The 22,083-nt window shown below is 64.0% G+C and overlaps 1 protein-coding gene across 5 annotated transcripts; it reads right to left on the bottom strand.

Moving 5' to 3' along the window:
- Positions 1 to 530: 530 nt before the first annotated feature.
- Positions 531 to 16,153, bottom strand: FGFR3 (fibroblast growth factor receptor 3). Of its 5 annotated transcripts, none has more exons than XM_025386419.1 (18): positions 15,978 to 16,153; positions 15,397 to 15,607; positions 9,840 to 10,109; positions 9,552 to 9,617; positions 7,830 to 7,999; positions 7,631 to 7,754; positions 7,351 to 7,541; positions 6,307 to 6,457; positions 4,860 to 5,050; positions 4,412 to 4,557; positions 3,913 to 4,034; positions 3,724 to 3,834; positions 3,450 to 3,640; positions 3,217 to 3,339; positions 3,064 to 3,134; positions 2,709 to 2,846; positions 2,460 to 2,565; positions 531 to 2,286 (listed from the first exon to the last, which is right to left on the bottom strand). In XM_025386419.1, exons 2-18 carry the CDS (start codon positions 15,503 to 15,505, stop codon positions 2,140 to 2,142), a joined length of 2,427 nt encoding a protein of 808 aa, XP_025242204.1. In that variant the 5' UTR covers positions 15,506 to 15,607; positions 15,978 to 16,153; the 3' UTR covers positions 531 to 2,139. The 5 variants fall into 5 exon arrangements, with proteins under 5 accessions (XP_025242204.1, XP_025242205.1, XP_025242206.1 ...); XM_025386420.1 differs by lacking the exon at positions 6,307 to 6,457 and adding an exon at positions 5,536 to 5,680 and having other exon boundaries at positions 4,412 to 4,560; XM_025386421.1 differs by lacking the exon at positions 6,307 to 6,457 and adding an exon at positions 5,536 to 5,680.
- Positions 16,154 to 22,083: the final 5,930 nt, after the last annotated feature.

Below are 22,083 nucleotides of genomic sequence, written 5' to 3'. Positions count from 1 at the left end.
GGTTCCATCTCTGGGTTCTCAGCACCCCCATCAGCACCTCATCTTCCCAAAGATGCTGTGTCACTGTGGGGGACCCTGATGGAGCCCAAGGCAGTGGGGGCACTGGTTGCCCAGCCTGGGAGGGCAGAGGCTGACCCAGAGAGTGGCCACCTGTGTAGCCCCCCAGGGCCCCAAGAGGGTTTTGCTTACTTTTGGCTCCATGGGGGGGACGCCCAGAAAGCTCCCCAGTTGACTGGGAAGGCGGATGCCAGGGGTGGGGTGATGAGGGAAGGTCTGCCTCACAGCTAGTGGGACAGGACCCTTCCCACCACCACCACCTCAGGAACCCACGAGCTGGGAGCAGCCAGGGCAGTGCACCCCCAGGCACCCTGCTCCCTCCCACCAGGGCCCTCCCGTAGTCTCCTCGCCCTTGGGGCTCCCAGACCACCAGGGACCTTCGGTGCTGCTGCCAGCATCCACCTGGGACCACCCAGCAGCCAGTGACCCCTCCCTCCCCTATCCCAGAAGAACGGGAGGCAGAAACCTCAGAGCCAGGTTAGGAACCAGGTGTCTTTATTTTTTGCAAAGTTCGTCGCTGGGTTAACAAAATCGCACCTGCAGGTTTGGGTGACACCTCTGGCCACCATGCACTGGGTCTCAAGAAGAGACCACCCTGAGCCATGCCCTGCAGGCAAGCAAGGGACAGCTGCCCAGACTCAGTGCCCAGTAACAGTACAGAACCAACCAACTGAATTCACAGCTTCCCTCCAAGCTCTGAAAGGTAGCAGTCCAGGCTATAAAACTCTAGAAGCATTGCGTAAGAAGTGTTAAGTCTACAGCAAATACATCTTGTAAAAACTCAATAAATTATATATATAGATATGTATAAACTTGTAACATCTAATAACATCTGAACCTGCACGCAGGGCCGGCCCCTCCCTGGAAACCATCTCCCCGCCTGGGACACTCAGCAATTAGAAGAATTTGTATGAAAATACCAGCTTGCTTTGAAGTCCAAAATATAAATCTCCTAAAGAAAAGTCCTATAGAAATCTAATTCTCCTGAAAAAGGAGGACAAAGGAAATAAAATATCCTTACTCACTGGAATCACCTCCAACTATTAACGACCTTTTAGGCTTGGAGGGAATCCTCCAGCTCCGGGGCAGGCTGGACGTACATTCTTGGCTGTCCCTCTACAGGCAGGATAAACCTTCTCGGCTGTTAATAAGTTAAAAAGTAAAACTCTTCGCCATGTGGCTGGCTAAATGCTAGAACTGTTGGGCTGTGGGAACGAGGGTGCCGGGGGCCCATAAATAGCTTTACAAATATACAGGTCCAGTTTTAAAACAAACCTGCAGTGCCAGAAAAGGCCCTGCTCCTCTGCTTGCATGGGTGAGACCCCTGGGGCCTCCCTCCCCGCCCAGGGCCACGCCTGCCTCCTGTGCCCCCAGGGTCGCAGGCCTCCGTTGTACCAGTCTTTTCCTCTTCCATATATTTTATATATATGTATGTATATATACCATATACACAGCATCTATTTATAGAAATGTACACTAGTTTCTGGAATAAACCTTTTGGATAAAAGGTAGAGGCTCCCATCTTCAGGTACCCGTAATTTCAGTCTCTGAGGGGCAGGGTGGGAACTGGGAAAGCCTGGAGGTCGGGGGGCAGTGCCACTAACACCCCCAGGAACAAGGTGCTCGACACGTGGGGCTTCCCTGCAGGCTCAGCTTTGGGTGTGGGAGGGCTTGAGGCCCACCCTGTGATGTCCCGTGGTGCAAAGGCAGAGGCTGGGGCCATGTTGGGCCCAGCTCCCTGCCCCACGGGAGTCCCACCGGGTGGGCCCACTTACATTCTGCACTGGGTCCCCCCAGAACAAAGGCCCCTTGGTGCTGCAGCACGTCAGGAGGCCGTTGCACAGCAGCAGGGACACCCAGGGTGTACCTCTGCACCTGGAGGCCACAAGATGCGCACGCACACAGACATACACACACGGATGTGCGCGCGCACACACACACACACACACAGATGCACACAGACTGAAGCTTTGTGTAGCTGTCTCTCCATCTGCACTGAGTCTCATGCCGGGGAGTGGCTGTGCACCAGCAGCAGGGTAGGCTGCTAGGGACCCCCTCACATTGTTGGGGACCAGTAGCCCTTCACGTCCGCGAGCCCCCACTGCTGGGTGGGGCCGGGGGCAGCAGGTCGTGGGCAAACACGGAGTCATCCCCTGAGGAGCTGGAGCTGGGGGTGTCCTGGCCGCCGGGGGAGTACTGCTCGAAGGGCGCTGACAGGTCCAGGTACTCCTGCTGGTGGGAGGCGGGGTGAGCGCTGTCCCACAAAGCCCCTCTTCGCACAGCCACCGCTGTGCCCAGGCTGTGCCCCAGAGGGCCTGCCCCACACCTCAGCACTCTGGGAGGCAGGATGGCCGGGGGCAGGGGGGGCATGGGGGTGGCACTAGGCCAGAGCCAGCACTCACGTCGGTGGACGTCACAGTGAGGACACGGTCCAGGTCCTCCACCAGCTGCTTGAAGGTGGGCCTCTGGGAGGGCGCAGCATGCCAGCACTCCCGCATGATCATGTACCTGCAGGCAGGGTGCTCAGGTGTGAGCCCCGCCGCCTCCCATCTTATTCGGGAACAGCCTGAAGGGCTGCCAGTCCCTACCCCGCCCAGCCCTGGAGGGCCTCCCACCCGAGGAGCCAGTGGAGGGCCAGGGATGGCGCTCACAGGTCGTGTGTGCAGTTGGCCGGCTTGTCCATCCGGTGACCCTCCTTCAGCAGCTTGAAGAGCTCCTCCACAGGGATGCCGGGGTACGGAGAGCCCCCCAGCGTGAAGATCTCCCAGAGCAGGACCCCAAAGGACCAGCTGCAGGGGGAGGCGAGGTCAGGCTGTCCTGAGACTCCCAGGACAGACACCTGGGCGGGCACCAGGGGAACAGGCCAGGGCTGCGCTGCTGCCTCAGGGAGGGGTAGAGACCACGCCCAAGAGCCCCAGGGCACAGGCGTGGGGGCTGCAGCTGGGGTCCTGGCTCTGCCCAGTTCCCGCCTCCACCCCTGAAGCCAGGGGTCTGGAGGACACATACACGTCACTCTGGTGGGTGTAGACTCGGTCAAACAGGGCCTCAGGCGCCATCCACTTCACGGGCAGCCGGCCCTGGGAGGGGGTGGGAAGGCAGCGTTGGCGCCAGGTGTCCTCCTGGCATGGCCCCCACCCCCCACCCCAGGGCCGGGCTCACGTTGGTTGTCTTCTTGTAGTAGTCAAGGTTGTGCACGTCGCGGGCCAGCCCGAAGTCTGCGATCTTCATCACGTTGTCCTCGGTCACCAGCACATTTCGAGCAGCCAGGTCCCTGTGGATGCACTGGGGAAGAGATGGGAGGCAGGGCTGAAGCCTCTCCACCTCTCCCTGCTGCTCCCAGCATCTCGGGGCAGTGCCCAGCCTGCTCCACCCACACCTGCCACCCTGCTCACCTTCTGGGAGGCGAGGTACTCCATGCCTCGGGCCACCTGGTAGGCACAGGACACCAGGTCCTTGAAGGTGAGCTGCTCCTCAGGCGGCTTGCAGGTGTCGAAGGAGTAGTCCAGGCCCGGGGGCCGCCGCGCCCGCAGAAACTCCCTCAGGTTGCCCTTGGCCGCGTACTCCACCAGCACGTACAGGGGCCCTGGGAGCACGGGCTCCTCAGAGGGGCTGCCAGACCCAGGAGGGCTGCCCACCTGGCACCACCGCCGCTACCACCACACCTACCGCCCTGCGTGCAGGCGCCCAGCAGGTTGATAATGTTCTTGTGTTTCCCAATCATCTTCATCATCTCCATCTCAGACACCAGGTCTGACAGATCCTTGTCAGTGGCATCATCTGTGCAAGGAGGGAGGGCCTGTGTCAGGCGGCGGCACCCCCAGCCCGGCCCTGCACCCGTGGTCGCCCCCTCCTCACCTTTCAGCATCTTCACGGCTACGGTGACAGGCTTGGCGGCCCGGTCCTTGTCAATGCCGATAGCCTCCGCCATGACCACCTGGCCGAAGCAGCCCTCCCCAAGGGGCTTGCCCAGGGTCAGCCTGGCAGTGGAGGCAGAGGGGCCATGAGCATGCAAGCTCATCCACTCTCAGCCCACCACGGTCCCCACCCCCGCCTGGCCCAGCCCTTGAGGCCCAGAGCCACCACCTCCAAGAAGCCCTCCATGCTCCCCCTACAGCCTGCTCGTAAGGATGAAGAATGTCACCTACGGCCTCCCGCCCCTGCTGCCCCTCCAAATACGGCACCTTGAAACACTGCCATGCACCCCTCCCAGGAGCATCCCCACAGAGCCCCAGCCACACCCAACATCCACCACATCCCTGATGGCCCCTAAACGCAGCCAGGCCTCTGCCTGGCAGCTGTTTCACCCCCACCACCGAGCCCCCTACAGCCCACGCCAGCCCTCAGCACCACTGACCGGGCCCGAGACAGCTCCCATTTGGGGTCAGCAGGCAGCTCAAGCTCGGAGACATTGGCCAGCGTGGGACCCTCCCCTGAGGACAGCCTTGCGATGCGCACCAGCGGTGTGTTGGAGCTCATGGACGCGTTGGACTCCAGGGACACCTGCTTGGGTCAGCAGGGGCAGGTTGGCGCCGTGTGGGCGATGGGGCGTGGAGGTACAACTGGGGGTCAGTGCTGGGCCGGAAGCGGGGGCATTCTGACTTCCACCAGCATTGAATGAAGATTTTTAGAATGTTTTGTGTCCCAAAGTACCCTGGGCTCTACATGGTGACCAAAGACAAGGAGAGGTGAGCCCGCCTGGCTGCAGAAAGGACTCGCACAGCCAAGGACCAGCGTGGGCCGAAGGGGACTCCGGGAGGCCCGGCGGGCAGGCAGCTCGGAACCTGGTATCTACTTTCTGTTACCTGTCGCTTGAGTGGGAAGCGGGAGATCTTGTGCACGGTGGGGGAGCCCAGGCCTTTCTTGGGGGTGCTGCGCAGGCGGCAGAGCGTCACAGCCGCCACCACCAGGATGAACAGGAAGAAGCCCACCCCGTAGCTGAGGATGCCTGCGTACACACCGCCCGCCTCGTCAGCCTCCACCAGCTCCTCCTCAGCTGCAAAGACACGGGCATTGAGGCCTGGCCTGGCCCCCACCCCGGGCCCCCATGGATGCCCCTGGCTCAGAGCTGCAGGCACCACTGGGAGCGGGAGGGGGCTCAGAACCTCAGCACCCGCCTTGTCTGGAAGGTCTTGCGGTCAGTAACTTGGGTGAGTCTGGAGGGCCAGACCCTGGAGAGGAGGAGCCCAGCAGAGCCAGCCAGTCCCACACCGCCACCAGGCGCCCAGGAGACACCAGAGCCGCAGGAGGGGCCTTTGGGGACCCAGACGGGAAGGGGGCTCGAGGGGGCTGATGGGGCCCCTCTGGGACCAGGACCGGGCCAGGCCAACGTTGTCCCCACACCGGGCACAGGGCCAGTGTGAAGGCTCAAGAAGCGGGGCGGCCATAAGCTACAGGATTCCCGTCCGTCCTGGCGGCTGTGGCATGTCCCGAGCCAGCGTCCCCGAGACAGTGCGCAGCAGCAGCAGCAGAAGCCGGTACCTGGCAGCACCACGAGCCACGCAGAGTGATGGGAAAACCCAATAGAATTGCCCGCCAGGCAGGTGTACTCCCCGGCGTCCTCAAATGTGACGTTGTGCAAGGACAGAACCTCTAGCTCCTTGTCGGTGGTATTAGCGCCTGCCGTCTACAAAGAGAGAGCAGAGCGATAGGCGAGCGCCAGCACCGCCCTGCGGGCACCGCACAGAGTCCACACGGCAGGATCCAGCCGCTGCAAGGAAAACGCCGCCACCACCAACTCCTCAGCCACCGCCAACTTGGTCACCGCCACGCGGCCGAGGGCCCTCCGCCTGGTGCACCGGTACCGAGCCCGAAGCCAGGCCCCTCCACCGGCGAGTCCTCTGTCCCAGGTGAGCGGCAGGCGGGCAGGCAGCATGCGGGTTAGCGCAGAGCCGGGCGGGTGCAGGTGGAGGATGGACACAGGGACACACAGGCTGCGGAAGCGAGCAGGCAGCGGGCGGGGGCGGAGGGGCAGAAGGGGGCGCTCACAGACGGCACGGAGCCGGCCCGGTGGGCACCGGGCACCTCCTGTGCGGGGCGCAGGCGTGCGGGAAAGGTCGGCGCAGACCACAGGGCTCGAAGCGGACGGTCACCGTGGAGGCTGGAGCTGCCAGCCTTGCCGAGGCGGCCACCAGCGGAGCGCGAGCCAGGGGCGGGAGCGAGCAGGGCTGGGCGTGCGGGGCGTGCAGGGCGCGCGGCCAGGGCCTTGGAGCTGGAGCTCTTGTGCCGGCCGGCATGGGACAGAGTCGTTACCTGCTCGGGGCCCGTGAACGCTCAGCCAAAAGGCCTTCTCGGCCACGCCTATGAAATTGGTGGCTCGACAGAGGTACTCGCCCCCGTCCCGCTCCGACACATTGGCCAGGCGGAGGCGCACGTCGGCCTCCACACTCTCACTGATCCAGGACTGCGGGGACAAGAGACCCGGCTCAGGCACGCCCCTGAGGCAGCCCCGCCGGGCACGAGGCAGGATATGGGAGACCCCCAAGGTACAGACGGAGGCTGGGCTGCGTCAGCCCCGAAGGCTGCCTGGAGGAGGCGTGGAGGCACTTCACGGTGGTTGTGGTTCCACAGGATGCACGTCTCTGCCTCCACCCCAACAACCCAGCCCAGACCCTCAGACAGCCCCTGGTCGCTGGCCTGGCCTGCCCTCCCCGGGGCTCTTGCAGAACCTGGGCCCTGGACAGGGCCGGAGGTGGCCTCTCTCTGGGCAGGGTCTGGACTCCACCCTCGCCCTGGGCCTGCTCCCCGCCCCCATCAGACCGTCTTCTCTCTGAACAGATGTTTCTCTTTGGGCTTTGAGTGTCGCAACTGTCCCAATTCAGTGGCCCCCACCCGGCAGCCGTGGGAACAGAGCTAAGGGCTCCGGGAGGCGGGCAGACAGTAAGCTCGGGCCCCAATGCACACAGCTGACGACTGCCAATTGGCCAAGTCGGGGCTCGGCCACTGCCTCTGAGGTCCAGAGGGGGCCTGGAGGGCTTGGCCACTGCCCTCCTGTCCTGGGGCACCACTGCTGCCCGAGTCACACCCACCCCCGAGAGGCCCCTGTGGGCAGCTCTATGTCAGGGATTCAGTGGCCGAGGCTGGCCCTCTGCAGACACAGAAACAGCTCCCACCGCAGCTGCCTGTGGCCCGAGGTGTGGGGTGGCTGAGACTTGGCCCCACGAGCACCCCCACAGCTTCTTCCCCCGAAGCTCCAACCCCTAGGCCCCAATCTTCACGCAAACCCCAGCCATGGGGCACCCTTGGGGCCAGCCCAGGAGCCCGAGCCGCAGCACCCATGAGCACACGGTGGCCCACCTTGAGGACAGTGACGTAGGGTGTGCCGTCGGGGCCCACCTTGCTGCCATTCACCTCCACGTGCTTGAGCCACTGGATGTGGGGCTGCGCATCACTGTACACCTTGCAGTGAAACTCCACATCGCTGCCCAGCACCGCCGTCTGGTTGGCCGGCAGCCCCGCCTGCAGGATGGGCCGGTGCGGAGAGCGCTCTGTGGGGGCAGATGATGCTCAGGGGCCACCCCTCCCTCACCGCTGCCACCACTGCCACCCCAGACCCATGCCAGCCCAAGGCCCTCACCTAGCACGTCCAGCGTGTATGTCTGCCGGATGCTGCCAAACTTGTTCTCCACCACGCAGGTGTAGTTGCCGCGGTCCGAGGGCACCACACTTTCCATGACCAGGCTCCACTGCTGGTGCCGAAGCTGCAGCGGGGCACAAGTGAGTGGAGGCAGCAACCACCGCGCCTGCCAGGCCCAGAGCCACCCTGCCGCACCCACCTTGATGCCTCCAATGCGGTGCTCGCCGCGGAACTCCTTGCCATTCTTCAGCCAGGAGATGGAGGGAGTGGGGTTGCCAGCAGCCGGGCAGCGGAAGCGGACGGTGTTGGCGGCCGGCACAGCCAGCAGCTTCTTGTCCATCCGCTCGGGCCGAGTCCAGTAAGGGGCCCCTGCTGGCCGAGGTGCACGTGAAGGCCATGACCCGAGTGGGAGCAGAGGCCCCTCTGAACAACCTCCTTCCCAAAGCTGCCCCTGCCCACCCCCAGTCTCAGTTTCCCCTCCTGTGGAGGAAGAGGGTGGGATGAGGCTCCCAGGAGCCTCCACACCACGTTCCCATCCCAGGGCTTTCTCAGAGCTGGGCCATGTTTCCCCTTCCCTTCCCTCCAGGATGCTCTGCCTGGACCTGTGAAGTTGCGGGGCACAGGGCGTTGTCCAGGGGAGCCCACCCGCCCAGAGAGGTTTGCCAGGGGCCAGGCCCACCAACGGGGAGACTGAGGACCAAGGGGGCAGCCTGATGTAGTGGACAAGCCAGGACCTGGGAGCAGTTTATCGGGAGAGGAGCCCAGTCACCTGCAGAGCCAGGAGCCTTGGAGGCAGCTGTGCAGCAGGGGCCCACGGGAATCAGAGACCCTACACCACCCTCTGCAGAGCTCCGAGTCTGACGGGCACCCAGGCCCTGCCTCCGCCCACCTCGATGTCCAGGGCTCCCACCACCCCTCCCTCACAGCCCAACTGGTTTTTCTCCTTCCTCAGGGCTGGGACTGCCTTCCTGCCAGGACTCCGGGCAAGGCTGAGCTGGCATTCCCCAGGAGGGGAGCAGTCCTCCCCTCAGTGACCTCACGGCCAGCCCCCTCCAGGGACACACCCATCAGGGGCACTGAGGCCCAGCAAGCAGCAGTGTGGACACAGGCTGGAAAGAGGCACCCCAGGGTGCTGAGCTCCCTCCCAGGCCTCCTGGAAACCCCCAGGGTGAGTTCCCCCAGCTCAGTTTATCTCATGGACTCAGCCTCCCCTCCTCACCTGCTCACGCCACTGGCCCAGGGACCCGGCCCACACACCATCAGTCCGCAAGTCGTGACTGCCCCCCACGTCTGTGCCATGATGACCCTCCCTGCACGCACTCACCTCAGAGTCCCTCCAAAACCAGAAGTCCCACCTCCCCGCTCTACAACTTGGCAAAGTCCACCTGCCAGTGTTCCAGGCCGGGACACCAGGCATCGTCCCCGACAGCTCTCCCACAGCTGCAGCCCACCCACCAGCCACCCTCCTGCCAGCCACCCTGCCCGCCACTGGTTGTGGTAGGTGCCTCCGGCTGGCGCCCTCACCCTGGGTCCATCCACCCCATGGCAGCCACCTGAGCGCCCTGCCGTGCTACGCTCATACCTACAGTGTCCACCTCACCTATGGCCAACACCAGAGCTCCACAGGCCAGCCCTGGCCTCCTCCTGCTCCTAGAACCCCTAGGGCCCTGTGCCTCAGTCGCCCCATCAGCAACACGGGTGTCCCCGTGCACCACAACTCTGCCACCAGGGAGCCAGGGTCGGGCATCTAGAGCCATGTCAGTGGCTCAGCCCCTCCTGCATCCTGAGGGGACTGGACCTTTGGGGTAACCCCAGGGAGGTTGTCCCAGGGCCTTAGGCCCTTAGCTGCCTGTGGAGGGCAGGGCTTGGCAGTGTCAGCAGGCCCCACCTCGGCCGGCCTGATCCTGGACCCTGCTCCCACCTGTGTCCACACCTGTGTCCTCAGCCTCGTCCTCCCCGTCTTCGTCATCTCCCGAGGATGGAGCATCTGCAAGGCAGAGACGGCCATGTCCAATGCCCAGCCTGCCCCAGGAGGCCCCCAGGTGCCCCTCCAGGTGAGGAAGAGTCCCCCATTTGGGCAACACTTCTTGGGGGTGCCCTCCTCTCCACCAATGACCAGAGAGACCCCCAGCCACTCCTGACCCACACAGGGACTCAGGGAGCCCGGCACTCGGTTCGTTTCTGTAGCTGGCGTGGCCCCAGAGCTCACCTGTCACCCGCACACTGAAGTGGCACAGTACGCGCTGTGTGAGCCGCTGCCGGCAGCTGTAGGCCCCCGAGTCCTCGTGGGAGGCATTCAGCACCTGCAGCCGCTGGGGCCCCACCAGGACACGCTCCGAGGGCACCAGCCCTGCGCCATCCTTGACCCAGACAGTGGGCCCCATGGGACCACCCCCGGGTGGGGGACAGCTCAGCTCCACAGCGTCCCCGCTGCCGAAGACCAACTGCTCCTGCTGGCTGGGCTCCGGGCCGGGGACTTCTGCGGGCAAGATGGGCAACCATGAGGCAGGCACCCCCAAACCTGGCACCGTTTACAGACACAGCAGTGGAGGCCTCAGCCGCCCTGAGTGAGGAAGGCTCTGACCCAGATCCAGGGTCCCACCAGACCAGGGGCTGGAAACCGTGCCCCGAAAGGGCCAGAGGTCTCTATCTTCAGCTTTGCCAACCAGTCTGTCCCAAGGACTCCGGTCTGCCTTGGTGTGGCAGCCGCCTTCCCCACACAACCTGCAGCCAGCCCCACGGCGGTGCCCCCACAACGCTTCATTCATGGACACAGAGAACTCAAATCTCAAAGTGTCACAAAGTGAGACTCTTCGTTCTTTTGATTTGCTCAACTGCTTGAAAACATAAAATCCCTGCTTGTCTCACAGGCGGCACCACAATGGGCAGGTGCTGGGGGCAAAGGGGACAGGCTGCCCTTCGCTGGCCTTCGGCTGAAATGGAGCTCGGAGGATACTGAGCTCGACAGAAGTACTCGACAGAGGTACTCGACAGAGGTACCACAACAGAGGTACCACGACAGAGGTACTCGACAGGGTTGGTGGGCCAGCCCCCTCGTGGCGCAGATTCACCCCAGGAGGGGCCCGTCCCTCTCAGCAGCCCCCACACCCCATATGGGCCTGAAGAGCAGTTCCGATGGACAGCCAGGGAACAGAACAGGCAAGGAGGAGGAGGTGCAGGGTCACGTGGCCATATGGACGGATCTGGGGGGCAATGCACGGGTTCACCGGGCAGAGCACAGGCCGGGACAGCGCAAGGGGGCTGGGGCGGGGGTGAGGGCTCCCTGGGGCGGACAAGGTTCTGTATCCTGCAGTTCCTATGGAAGCTCCACACAGCAGTCATGACAGAAAACACCGAGAAGAGCAAAGTAGGAACACGTCGCTGGGTCCGGCCAGAGGGGTCTCACAGGCCGGGGACTGGGGAGGCCCAGGTGGGCCCTCAAGGGGGCCTGGTGGTGGGGTTCTGCTGCCTGCAGGGGGACTGGGGCCCCCTCACAGATGAGGACCAGGCTGGGGGCAGGAAGCTGTGAGAGCCACAGAGCAGGTCAGCAGCCCCAATCCCTCCCTGGGGGCTGAGAAGCTGGGATTGGGGCTCACCCACAGGGGCAAACGTGCAGGCGGCCCCTGGGTCCCTCCCCAGCAGCTTCCCAGCTCCCCGGGGCCACCAAAGCCTGTGACCCAAGGACACACCACGGGCAGGGCTGGGGGGACCATCACCCCTAGGCTTCCCTGCCAGGGCCAGACAATGCGTGCAGGCGGGAGGCCTGGGCTTGGGGCCGGGACGGGGGTGGGTGGTCCCCCAGGCAGCCTCCTTCTTCAGACCCAGCTGGGCGGGTTGCGCCATCACTTGTCATTCTGCAGACGCGTGGCCTAGATTCGGGGACCCAGCTGCCCACTCTGGCCACACCAGTCCCTGACTGCCTGGCCAGGCCCTATTCTCCCCAACCCACCTAATCCAGCCACACACGCCCAGTGCCCAGCGTGACCCTGCCAGCCAGAAGGGCCCACACTCATCCCCTGAAGCATCACGGGAGCCCTCACCCCACAGGGACCCACAGCTCAAAGACTGCCCCTGCGGGGACCCTGCAGCCAGGGGGGCTCCCGGCCTGACCTCCAGCCCTCCAGTTCTGGCCAGTGTCTTGTGGGGACCACCCAGAGCTGGGAGCTGCTCGAGGCCCCCCAGAAGGCCGAGAACAGGCTGGTCATGGCAGCCTCAGCTGCAGGCCCTGGCCCAAGGGCAACAGCCGGTTGGTTCCGGTTTGGTCTGAGTGGAGACAACAGGTCAAGCCATCCACACAAGTATTCGCTTCAGCCTGGTCCAGCGCGGGGGAACGGGGGGACAGAGCAGCCCCAGGCCAGCCACACCGGTGGCCATCTGCCCGTGTGTGGTGGGGAGGGTGGAGCCCTGACTGCGCCCCTGCTGCCTGCCTACTAGGTGCCAACAGAGGCCAGGGCACCCCAGCAGAGGCTGGGTGGGGAACACCAGGTGAAGGACGCTGTGACACAAGGCATGAGTGGCCACTATGAGCTCAAGGTCTGACCCCCCGGGGAGTCAGCAGTTGGGTGGAGCCCCCATACCCCACCCAGCTGCCAGGCATGGGAGAGCTTTAGCCTCCCAGCAGCCCCAGGAAAGGTTTTCTTTCTTGATCAACAAAAGGGAGGCCCCACTGACACCACACAGACACTGGTGCCCAAACACATCGCAGACAAAACTCCTGCTGTACCCAAGGCGGGGTAGCCCCCCCTTCTATGGATCCCACAACACGTGCTCCTGCAGGCGCCCCAACCCCACACAGTGCCAACCTCTACTTGGGCTCCACATGCCAACAACGGCCCTCTGCTGTGTGCCAGAGGGGCTGTGCTGGACCTGGGGGACGTTTCCTAGTCCCAGAGACTCTGCCACTCACTGGTCATGTACCTCAGTTTCCCCCATTGTGGCACAATGTGAAAATCCCACCCCACAGGCCCAGGAGCTCAGGGAAGGCACCACACCCTGTTGGGTGGCTGGAGAAGTGAGAGTGGGGGTGAGAGGCGCTCCCTGCCCTGGGTCTCCTGCCCCAGGACTGATGACCGTTAGGCCAGGGTGCTGGGGACGGCTAAACTCTGGCCTGGGGAACCTTCCTCCAGGTTCCGGGTCTCTGCAGTGGAGGCCCAGTGCATGTGAAGGAGCATGGGTGAGAGGGTGGGGGAGGCTTGCTCCATCATAAGCCCCTTGGTTAACCCCAGAGAACGAGGAGCAAATTCAGACTCACTTCCAGAGCTGGCTGCCCCAGGGGTTTATTTGGGTTTTGGGGTGAGATGAGGGCTTAGGGTCAGGGAACAACACATTTTGGTTTTGGATGCACATGAAGTTCTCTGCAGCTCTCTGGGGGACAGGAGGTATTGCCAGGCAGGGGCCATAAAATAGCCTAAGAGGAGGAGACCTCCAAAAGTCCAGCCTCCCTGTCTCCCCACCTGGAGACATTCCTCTTCAGAGTTTCACAATAAAGTCAGGAAAAAAGGGATCTGGGGGCTGGGCAGGCTAAAGAGGGCTTGCCAGGGTAATCCGGCCTAATCCTTCAAACAGCCTGCCATTATCGGTTCTCTTGGACAGGTGAGGAAACTGAGGTTCGAAGAGGGCACCCGAGCCTGGGCTGGCAGTCTGGAGGTCCAGGCCAACCCCTTACCCCACCAAAGGTGGCTCCACTCCCAGCTCATTCACTCCTCACTCAGGTGAGGGCTGCCTGCCTCCCTAGATGGGGTGACTTTGGACCCCCCTCCTCCAGGAGACCCCCAAGCCCCTGGACTCCCACCCAAGCTCAGCTGTAACAAGGGGTGCCCCATTCCCAGTTCCAGCTCCAAGTACCTGAGAGCTGGGGGGCTGGGGGGTGAGTAACGAAGGGTTCCTAGGCTCACACAAGGACCTGGAGGCCACGCTCAGCCCAGGTTAATGAACCACCCAGAGGCCCACGCGGCTCAAAGTCCAGCCCGGCAGAGGAGGGGTGGGGGAGGATTCAGTCAGCACCTTCAGGAAAGACCCTGCACCCAGAGACCCCTGCTGGGGGGTGTGGCGCTGTGGGAGAGCCGACCTTGTCTTCCTCCCTGCACCCTGGGGGGTCCCCCTAGGCTCCAACCAGGAACACAGCCCTCTGGGGAGATGGCGGCTGTCCTGGCAGGGCCTGGGGTGGCCAGGGCAGTCCAGGGGCCAAAACCTTCCCCACCGCCCTTGACCACTGTCAGCCAAGGCTCCATAATTTATGTTCCCAGGCAAGCGCCAGCCTAGACCTCAGTCCATTTCACGAGGTCTTTGTATTTTTACTGCCCGGCCCATCTTGTTAAGGAACCGGATTAAGTTTATTGACCGATCAACTCACTACCTGTTTCACCAGCTCCAGTGCGGGCGGGGTCGCCGCCACAAGGCGGGGGGCGGGGCGTTCCAGGGGCGAGTGGGGGAGGCCCCGCGCGCCCGCCGGGGGTCCGGGAGAGGCTCCGCAGCCTGGCCGCCGCCCCTCCCCGGGGCTGGCTGACATTCCCGGGCCGTAGGGAGTAATATCTTTATCTGAATGAGAATACGAAAGCCAGGCTCCCCCCCGCGGCCGCCCCTCCCGCACCCCTGGAAGCGGGGCCGCCCGAGCAGGCGCTAAAAGCGCGCGCTGACCTCCCGACGGCCCCTGTCACGCCGCTGAATGACACGCACATTCAAGCGCCGGGCCACTTTCATTCATAAAAAAAAAAATGACATTGTTCCGGGAGGCTGCAGCCGCCGCCGGAGAAAGGGGCGCGGGGGCGCGGGCGGGGCGGCCGCCATCTGCCTCGGCCCTCCCGGCGCCCTCCCCGGCCCGCCGCGCCCGCAGCCGCTCACACCTCCCCGCGAGCCGCCGCGCCGCCATCAATGCGCGGTCTGTGGCCGCGCCGAGGTACAAAGGAGCGGCTGTTCGGGCCTGGGCCCGGGTGGGGCGCGAGCTCACCGGGCCAGGGCCTCCCTCCGCGCGGCCGCCGGGCTGGGCTGTGCGCGCCCCCTTCCCCCGCCCGGAGCCGGCAGCGTGTACGGGGCGGCGACACCGGAGCTCTCAGCCCGACCCGCGTGGAACCGCGGCGCGCGTGCAGGGCGGGCCGGGCGCCCCTTCCCCTCACCTCCCTTCAGACCCTCGACGTCCCGCAGGACCTGGACCGCCAGCCCGGTCTAGGGCCCGCGACGCTGGGACACGCGCTCCTCGCTCGCCTGGAGCTCGGCGCGCACCCACGGGGAAGCGCCCTCAGCCCCCAGGCACTGGCAGGGTCGGCAGCGGGGGCGCTGGAGGCTGCAGCCTCGTCCGGCGGGCAGGGGCCGGGCTTCGCTGACGCGCACACCCACCCTCAGAAGTCCGGCCTCTCCCCTTGGCCGAAGCTGGCCACAAACTGGGGCCCGGGGGAGGGGGACGCCAACAATGGGAACTTTCCGTCTGCGCAGAACCCGAAGAACAGCGGGAATCGTGGAAATGGGGAAACCCGCGCCCTCCCGACAGGCCAGGGCTGGGGAGCCGCAGGGGACGGGGCTGCGGACGCCAACCCCCGGCCTGGCTCCCCGTGGCGGCCTCGCATTTGGGGGGTACCTGCGGCTCCAGGCGCCCCACAAGTCGCCGCGCTACCGCTGGCCGCGCTCTCCGGGAAGGAGGCAGCGGAATCCGGGCGCTGACCCCGGGGCGTCACTCACACCTGGAGTTCCCTCCGACCTGGGGCCGGTTCCCGTCCCCAACGCCTCTGCCCGCACGGGCCGGCCCCTCCCGTGCCCAGTGGGTCCCTTCTTACCTGCCACTCGCCCCACGACGCGCTGCTCCGTCCCCAAGGACTCCGAGAAGGCGCCGGCCACGATGGCCACTGCCACGCAGAGCGCGAGGGCGCAGGCAGGGGCGCCCATGGCGGGGGCGGGGGCCGCGGCGTCCTCAGGCGGCGCACGCGGGCATGCTGCCCCCCACGGCCCGGCGCGGGCACCGGCGGGAGGCGGGCGCCGCTTGGGAAACTGCGGGAGGAGGAGGGCAGCTCGTTAGCGGCGCGGGTAGGGACGAAAGCGGCGGTGGCCGGCTCCTGCGCCCCGACCCCTCCGACCCCCAGCCGCCCCGCCCGCCGCCGCCGCCGCCCAGAGCTCCCGGGCCGCCTGGCGCCGGCCGCCTCCTCCCCGCCGCGGTTCCTCCCTCCTCCCCCTTCCCTCCCTGGCTGCTGCAGAGCCCTCCCAGGGCGGCGGCGGCGGCGGCAAACTTTCCGGAGCGGGAAGCCCGCGCCCCGGCCCGGCCCGCCGCAGGGACTGCTGTGGTTCCGCGACTGCCGCGCCCCGGCCCCTCCGCGCGCACCGTTGGACCCCTCCGCGCGCCTGCCCGGACCCAAGCACCGACCTGGCGAGCGCCGGAGTCCGGCTCGCTAGGCGCGGCTCCCGCTCCGGCTCGCTGTCCGCAGGCCCAGCTCCCGCCCCGTCCCTCCGGCCGGCGGCCCGCCGGTGCGTCCGTGCGACCGGCAGAGCAGGACCGCGCGGCGCCAGCTGCTGGCGACGCCGCCACCGCCGCCGCCACCGCGCACTGAGCCTGGGTTGCCCCGCGCGCCGCAGCCAGTGGGGGACGGTCCGCGCCCCGCCCCGGCCCCGCCCCGCTCCCGCCCGGCCCCCGCCCGACTCGCCGGGGCGCAAGGCACGCCCCCTCGGGGCGGAGCGGGGCATCCGAGGGGGCGTGGCCGGGCGGGGGCGCCCGGCGGTCTCGAGGGCGTGGGAGCCGGGGCAGGCGGGCGAGGCCCCCAATCGCACCGCGGGGCGGCCTGGGGGTCGGTGGGCACGGGGCGCACCGAGGGCGAGCGCAGGCCTCCGTTTGCACAGCGCGCAGCTCGGGTCCCCTGAGGCTGTGCTCAGGAGCTCAGAGGGGAGGTCTCGGCGGGGGTCGGGATGTCAGGAGGCGTCACCAAGATGCCGCGGAGCTGAACTCTGTGGTGTGAGCGGGAGTTCCTCAGGTGGAGGAGGGCAGGACGGCATTCCAGGCCGAGCCTCCGGTGTGCGCCGCAGGCCTGGGGCAGCCCGGCGCGGCCTGCGTACCTGACTGGCGAGGAGCACAGGCTGCGTTGACTAACCTGGGGCCGAGCCGCATGCACCTAAGCCGCCTGAGTTCCCGGCCCCGCGAGGTCCCTACCCCTGCCCCCCAGGAGGACACAGGCCTGGGACTGGCTGCCTGCCCGGCCTAGAATGAAGGGCAGGGGCTGGAGACCCCTGGCTTGGGGAGCGCAGCCCGGCTCTGAGGGAGGATGACGAAGAGCTGGTGGCAGAGCCTGAGCTGGCCCGAGGTTCTAGGCTCCACGGGGCGGGCTCAGAGTCCAGCTGAGGAGGGTTGGGACTGGTGAGGTGGGTTCCCAGGAGGGGAAGGTACTGCCCTGCGGGGGACGCTGCGGGTGTCTGGGTCCCCTTACCCCACATGACTGTTAGCTTCTGTGTCCACCCTCACAAGGAAAAGGCCAACTGCTCCCATCTTCAGGCAAAGCCCAAGGAGGTCCGGAGCCCATGGGACCTAGTGAGCTGGGGGGAGGGCCGGCCGGGTCTGCTGCCCGCCTGGCTTGTGGCTTCCAGGACTAGATGTACTCATCAGGAAAATGGGCGCTAAAAGCCCCTCAGTGACTGGCTGTTTGCTGACCCTACCCAGCCCATGCACAGCTCAACCCTGCAGCTCCCAGAGGCCAGGGTGTCCCTGGACTGACCTCAGGGCCTTGGAAGGGCTCTGCTCCCAGGGAGCCCTCATGTCCACCCCTCTGTGCCCACTTGGTGGCTCAGCACTTGTCCTCGGCCACCCTTGTTTCCTGCTCTGGCCAAGTCCATGTCCCCAGGGCACAGCAGCACACTGGCCCTGCTCTTTTTTTTTTTTTTTTTTTGAGAGGGAGTCTCGCTCTGTCATCCGCACTGGAGTGCAGTGGCACAATCTCAGCTCGAACAATCTCCACCTCCCTGATTGAAGTGATTCTCTTGTCTCAGCCTTCCGAGTAGCTAGGATTACAGGTGTGCACCACCACACTCAGCTAATTTTTGTATCATTAGTAGAGACGGGGCTTCGCCATGTTGGCCAGGCTGGTCTTGAACTCCTGACCTCAACCGATCCACCTGCCTTGGCCTCCCAAAGTGCCGGGATTGCAGGTGTGAGCCACCGGGCCCAGCCTTAGCTCTCTTAACCAGCTAAGTCATCAGGTTCTGAAAGCAACAGGATGCGTGTGGCCATCTCCTCACAGTCTTGCCCCTCCCCCTGGGGGACTGAATGGGACTGTGGGAAGGAGCTCATGCATGGGGCAGGTCTCCCTCAGGGAACAGCTGCTGAGCGGGGCCCCTTCTGTAGGTAGAAGGGCTCAGTGGAGCAGTCGGCTCCTTTCCCACTACCACCAAGAAGGACTGGCTCCCTCTGCACCCACGGCCCCTGGTCTCTGGGAGGGGAGCATCCATGCATCTGTGGACACATAGCTTTCTGCTTTCTTCCCCACCAGGATCCTCTCCTTGGCAGAAATGCCCAGTAGGGGTCTGTTTCCCGTGTGTCCCTACCCCAGTCCCTCTCCCATTTGTCCCTGAAAGGCTGATCCTGCAGACCCTATCTCTCAGGGTCCCTTAGTCTCCAGCTTCTGGGTGGGTTTGGCCAGTGGGCAGTGCTGGCAGGAGGAGGGACTGGGGACCGAGCACTTTGAAGACCCACTCCCTCCCTTCATCCCCGCAGCCCTGACCCTGGCCCACCGCCTCTCCCTCCAGTTGCAGCCTGGGACTCCCTCGTTCAGTAGCATCCTGCATTTCTAGGTTGCCCTCACAAATTACTGCACACTAGTTGACTTAAATTTACTTTCTCACAGTCTGGAAGACCAGATGTCTGGAATCAAGGTGTAGGCAGGGCTGCACTGCCTCCAAAGGCTCCAGGGAGGACCTTCCTGCCTTTTGCAGCTCCTGGGGGCTCCAAGTGTCCCTTGGCTCATGGCCGCATTGCTCCAGCCTCTGCTTCCCACTCTGACGTCATCTCTTCCATCTCTTATAGGGATACTTGTCGTTGGATGTAGGGCCCACTTGGATAATCCAAGATGATCCCCCCATCTCAAGATTCTCACCTTAATTACACTTGCAAAGATCGTTTTCCAAATACGGTCAGGTTCACAGGCTGCAGGGATGAGGACATGACCATGTCTTTTGGGGACTGCCGTTCTGCCCACTATGCACTGCGTGGCAGTCGCCTCCTCCGGCGCCCTCCACATTCTGAATGGCTTCTCCAGTGGCACCATCTGGGAGCAGTTAGGTCAAAGGGCAGGAGCATTTCCATGACTCCGCTAATTTTGCCAAATTGCTTTCACGGGGTCCTAGTGCCACCATGGCCACCAGCAAGTTGCTGGCCACTCTGCCCCAGGGCTGCCAGGGCCAAGGGAGGTCTTGCCTGAAAGCTCAGTTTAGTATTGTCTGAATAACTGGATTATTCAAATGAGTTGCTTCCAAGCCCACAGGTGCAGGTAGCATTCCCCCGACACTGAGGTGAGGCCAGGCCGGCTGGCCGGTGACTCTCTGCACCTCAGCCATCAGTAGCCACGATTTCATCACAGCGCCCTTGCCCAAGCGTTTCCACAGACCCTTTGCAATATTATCCGGCTTCATCCTCCTGGCACCTGATGAGGTAGGCCCTTCTGGGGCCCTTGGGGCAGGGAGGGCAGGTGAGGATTGGGGGAGCCTGCTGAGGGTCTGCATGTGCAGGAGGCTCCAAGCAGGTGCTGGCTGGACAGGAACTTCCCATTTGCTGAACCTCAGTTTACACTTCCCTACCCACTCCCCCTGCACCCCCACCCACCTCCTGAGGCCCACACCCAGGGGTTCCCCCCTGAAGGTGATCGTGGGAGGCAGGGGCCAAGGCAAGTGGCACGTGGGGCTGACGGCCTGGCCCAGCCCAGCCCCGGTGGTGACTCAGAGCTGGGCGGCCTGGTTTGCTGGGTCCTGTGTGGGTGAGTGGCAGAGGGTGCCTGGGAGGGAGGCCCATCCTGGGTGCAGGGCCTCAGCAGGTTGCCCACGGCCCTGCTCACACCCACCTCTCCTATGCCTGCCTTGCAGGTACTCGGAAAATGGCAGAGTCTGGCGCCTTCGGCAGAGGGGACGTTCCTAGCACAGACTCAACTCCGCACCACCTGCTCTCCACAGTGCTCCGGGCAGGCAGCTGCCGCCGTTCCCAACAGGGAGGCAGGCAGGGAGGCCAAGGCTTGGAGACTTGGAACCCAGGGCAGGGGAGCTGCCAGAGAGAGCCTCCTGCCCGGCTCCCCTCTGTGATCAGAACCTGGCCTAGGGCAGGGGTTGCTTCAGGGAGCTTCCCTCGGCCTTGCCATGAGGCTGAGTGGAAGGACAGGGGACACGGAGGTCCCGAGGGGGTATCAAGTCCCTTCTGCCCATGGGACCCCTGGGAGCCATGCGATCTCCCCTGGGAGCTCCCCATCTCCTACCACCTTCCCCAGGAACCACTAGTGCCCTTCCACACTGGCAGGGCACAGGGTTGGGTGCCAGGGATCAGGGCAGGCCACCATGGGATGGAGGAAAAGGGGCCCCTGGATAGCCCTGCTGAACTGGGCTGGGCTGTTAGTGGGGCCATAACTGTTACAGTTTATGCGTAGTTTCTGCCTTCTATTTTATTTTTGAGACAGGGTCTTACTATGCTGTCCAGGCTGGTCTTGAACTCCTGGGCTCAAGCAATCTTCCTGCCTCGGCCTCCCAAGTACAGGCATGTGCCGTCATGCCTGACTTTGCCTTTTAAATTTATTCTCAGGGAATTTGAAGAGTATTGAGTTAAAAAAACAAACCTTGATTTGCTCATTATGACAGAAATGAAATTTTAAAGAACATGAAGAAGAAGAAGAAAAAATTCCCAAATCCCTAACCCAACGAAGCTAGCAAGATCCTTAATTTTAGCTCTGAGCTTCCTGGCAGGCTGAGGAAAAAGGGTAACACCATGAATCATGAGCTGCTGGGAGGCTGTCGACTTGGATATGCCGGGACAGTCCCAGTTCAAACATTCTGGCCTTTTTGCCATTTGGTTCTCTCAGACCACTAGACCTCAAGTTCTGACTTTGGTTTGGAAAATGTGGCTGCTCCCAGATGAGCAAAGAAAGGAAACCAGAGCTGTCTGCAGACACGAGAGAGGTGTAGGGATGGGGGCGGGGGTGAACACTCAGGCTCCCCCTGGGCTCCTGCCCCAGCCTGGGATTGGTGGGGGGTGCCAGTTCCCTGCCTGGAGGCTGGCACAGGAGGGCTGCTCTAACGTGTAGAAGCAGCAGGAGGTGGTGGTGGGGTCCCCCGCAGAGGTGGGAGGGGCAGGCAGCGGAGGGCTGGCCAGGGAGGGGTTAAGGCTGGGCCGCTCCCAGGATGGCGGGGCCAGGCCGGTAGCCGCTGAGCAGCTCAGAGTCTATTTTCCTGAGCACTTGGCATCGGCCTGAAACCTCAAGTGTATTTTCTCTAAGTTTTATTTTTTCTTTGACCCCAAACTCTGGTAAATTTAAGGGAAATTTAATTATGGTGTTTTGGGTCCATTTACACTTAAACCTTCTCAGCAATTTTTCCAAGACCCTTTTGGAGTTCAGCACGCCTTGGGAGCCTTCTAAATGAGCGTTTTTATTATTATTATTTTTTGAAAAGGCTTCACTCCCCACTTCTGCCCCCCCCAGCACCAGCCTTCCTGCCAAGAATAAACAAGCCCCGACTCCACAGGCTCCGGCTGAATTAGGAATCCAGGCCTCGGGGCCGCCGGTCCAACCCCACGTCACACCCTCCTCCCTCCGCGGCCTCCGCCCTCCTCGGGATGCCCCTTCCTCTCAGCCCTGCCCGCCACTCTGGTTGTCACCTGGCCAGCCTCGGCCAGAGTCCCTTCTCAGGGCCTCACCTGGCCACCCTCTGCTCACCCGTCCCCAAGCCATGGACAACCTCAGTGGTGCTTCCGGCCAGGGCCCAAGAGTCCAGAGTGGCCAGCTGGGCCCAGCAGGCAGCTGCCCATGAGAGGCTGGAGATCCCGTTCAGCCCAGCCGGGGCGTGGGGATGGCCCCACCCCCACAAATGGCTTGACTTGTGGCAGGCCCACACTCTGTGTGGCTGAGAACTGGTGGATGGCAAGGTGTGGAGTGCTGGTGGCTCCTGACAGAAACTTCATGCCAGCCGCATCACCAACCCCCACTTGACAGGTGGGAAAACTGAGGCACAGGGCCGCAGGCAGCAGGAGGCGCTCAGTGGCCTGATTCGACAGCCCTGCTCCAGGGAGGTTTCAGCTGAGCTTGGGAAGGGTGGGGGGTTCACCACAGTATTTAGGGAGACCGATGGGCCGGAGCTCCCTGCCCCAGACCAGGTGCCCAGCAGCATGAGGGACGGCAGCCCTGCCCCACCCCGCCCCACCCCCAGCCACTGCAGGAAGCTGCCCCAGCAAGGGCTGACTAGAGGAGGCAGCTGTTTGGCTCTGGCTCCCTGGGCAGCCTCCTCAGGAGCCCTGCCTC

The sequence above is a fragment of the Theropithecus gelada genome, chromosome 5 (genome assembly GCF_003255815.1).
Source record: "Theropithecus gelada isolate Dixy chromosome 5, Tgel_1.0, whole genome shotgun sequence".
NCBI classification, from domain to species: domain Eukaryota; kingdom Metazoa; phylum Chordata; class Mammalia; order Primates; family Cercopithecidae; genus Theropithecus; species Theropithecus gelada.
This window is presented reverse-complemented; position numbering and strand designations above follow the sequence as displayed.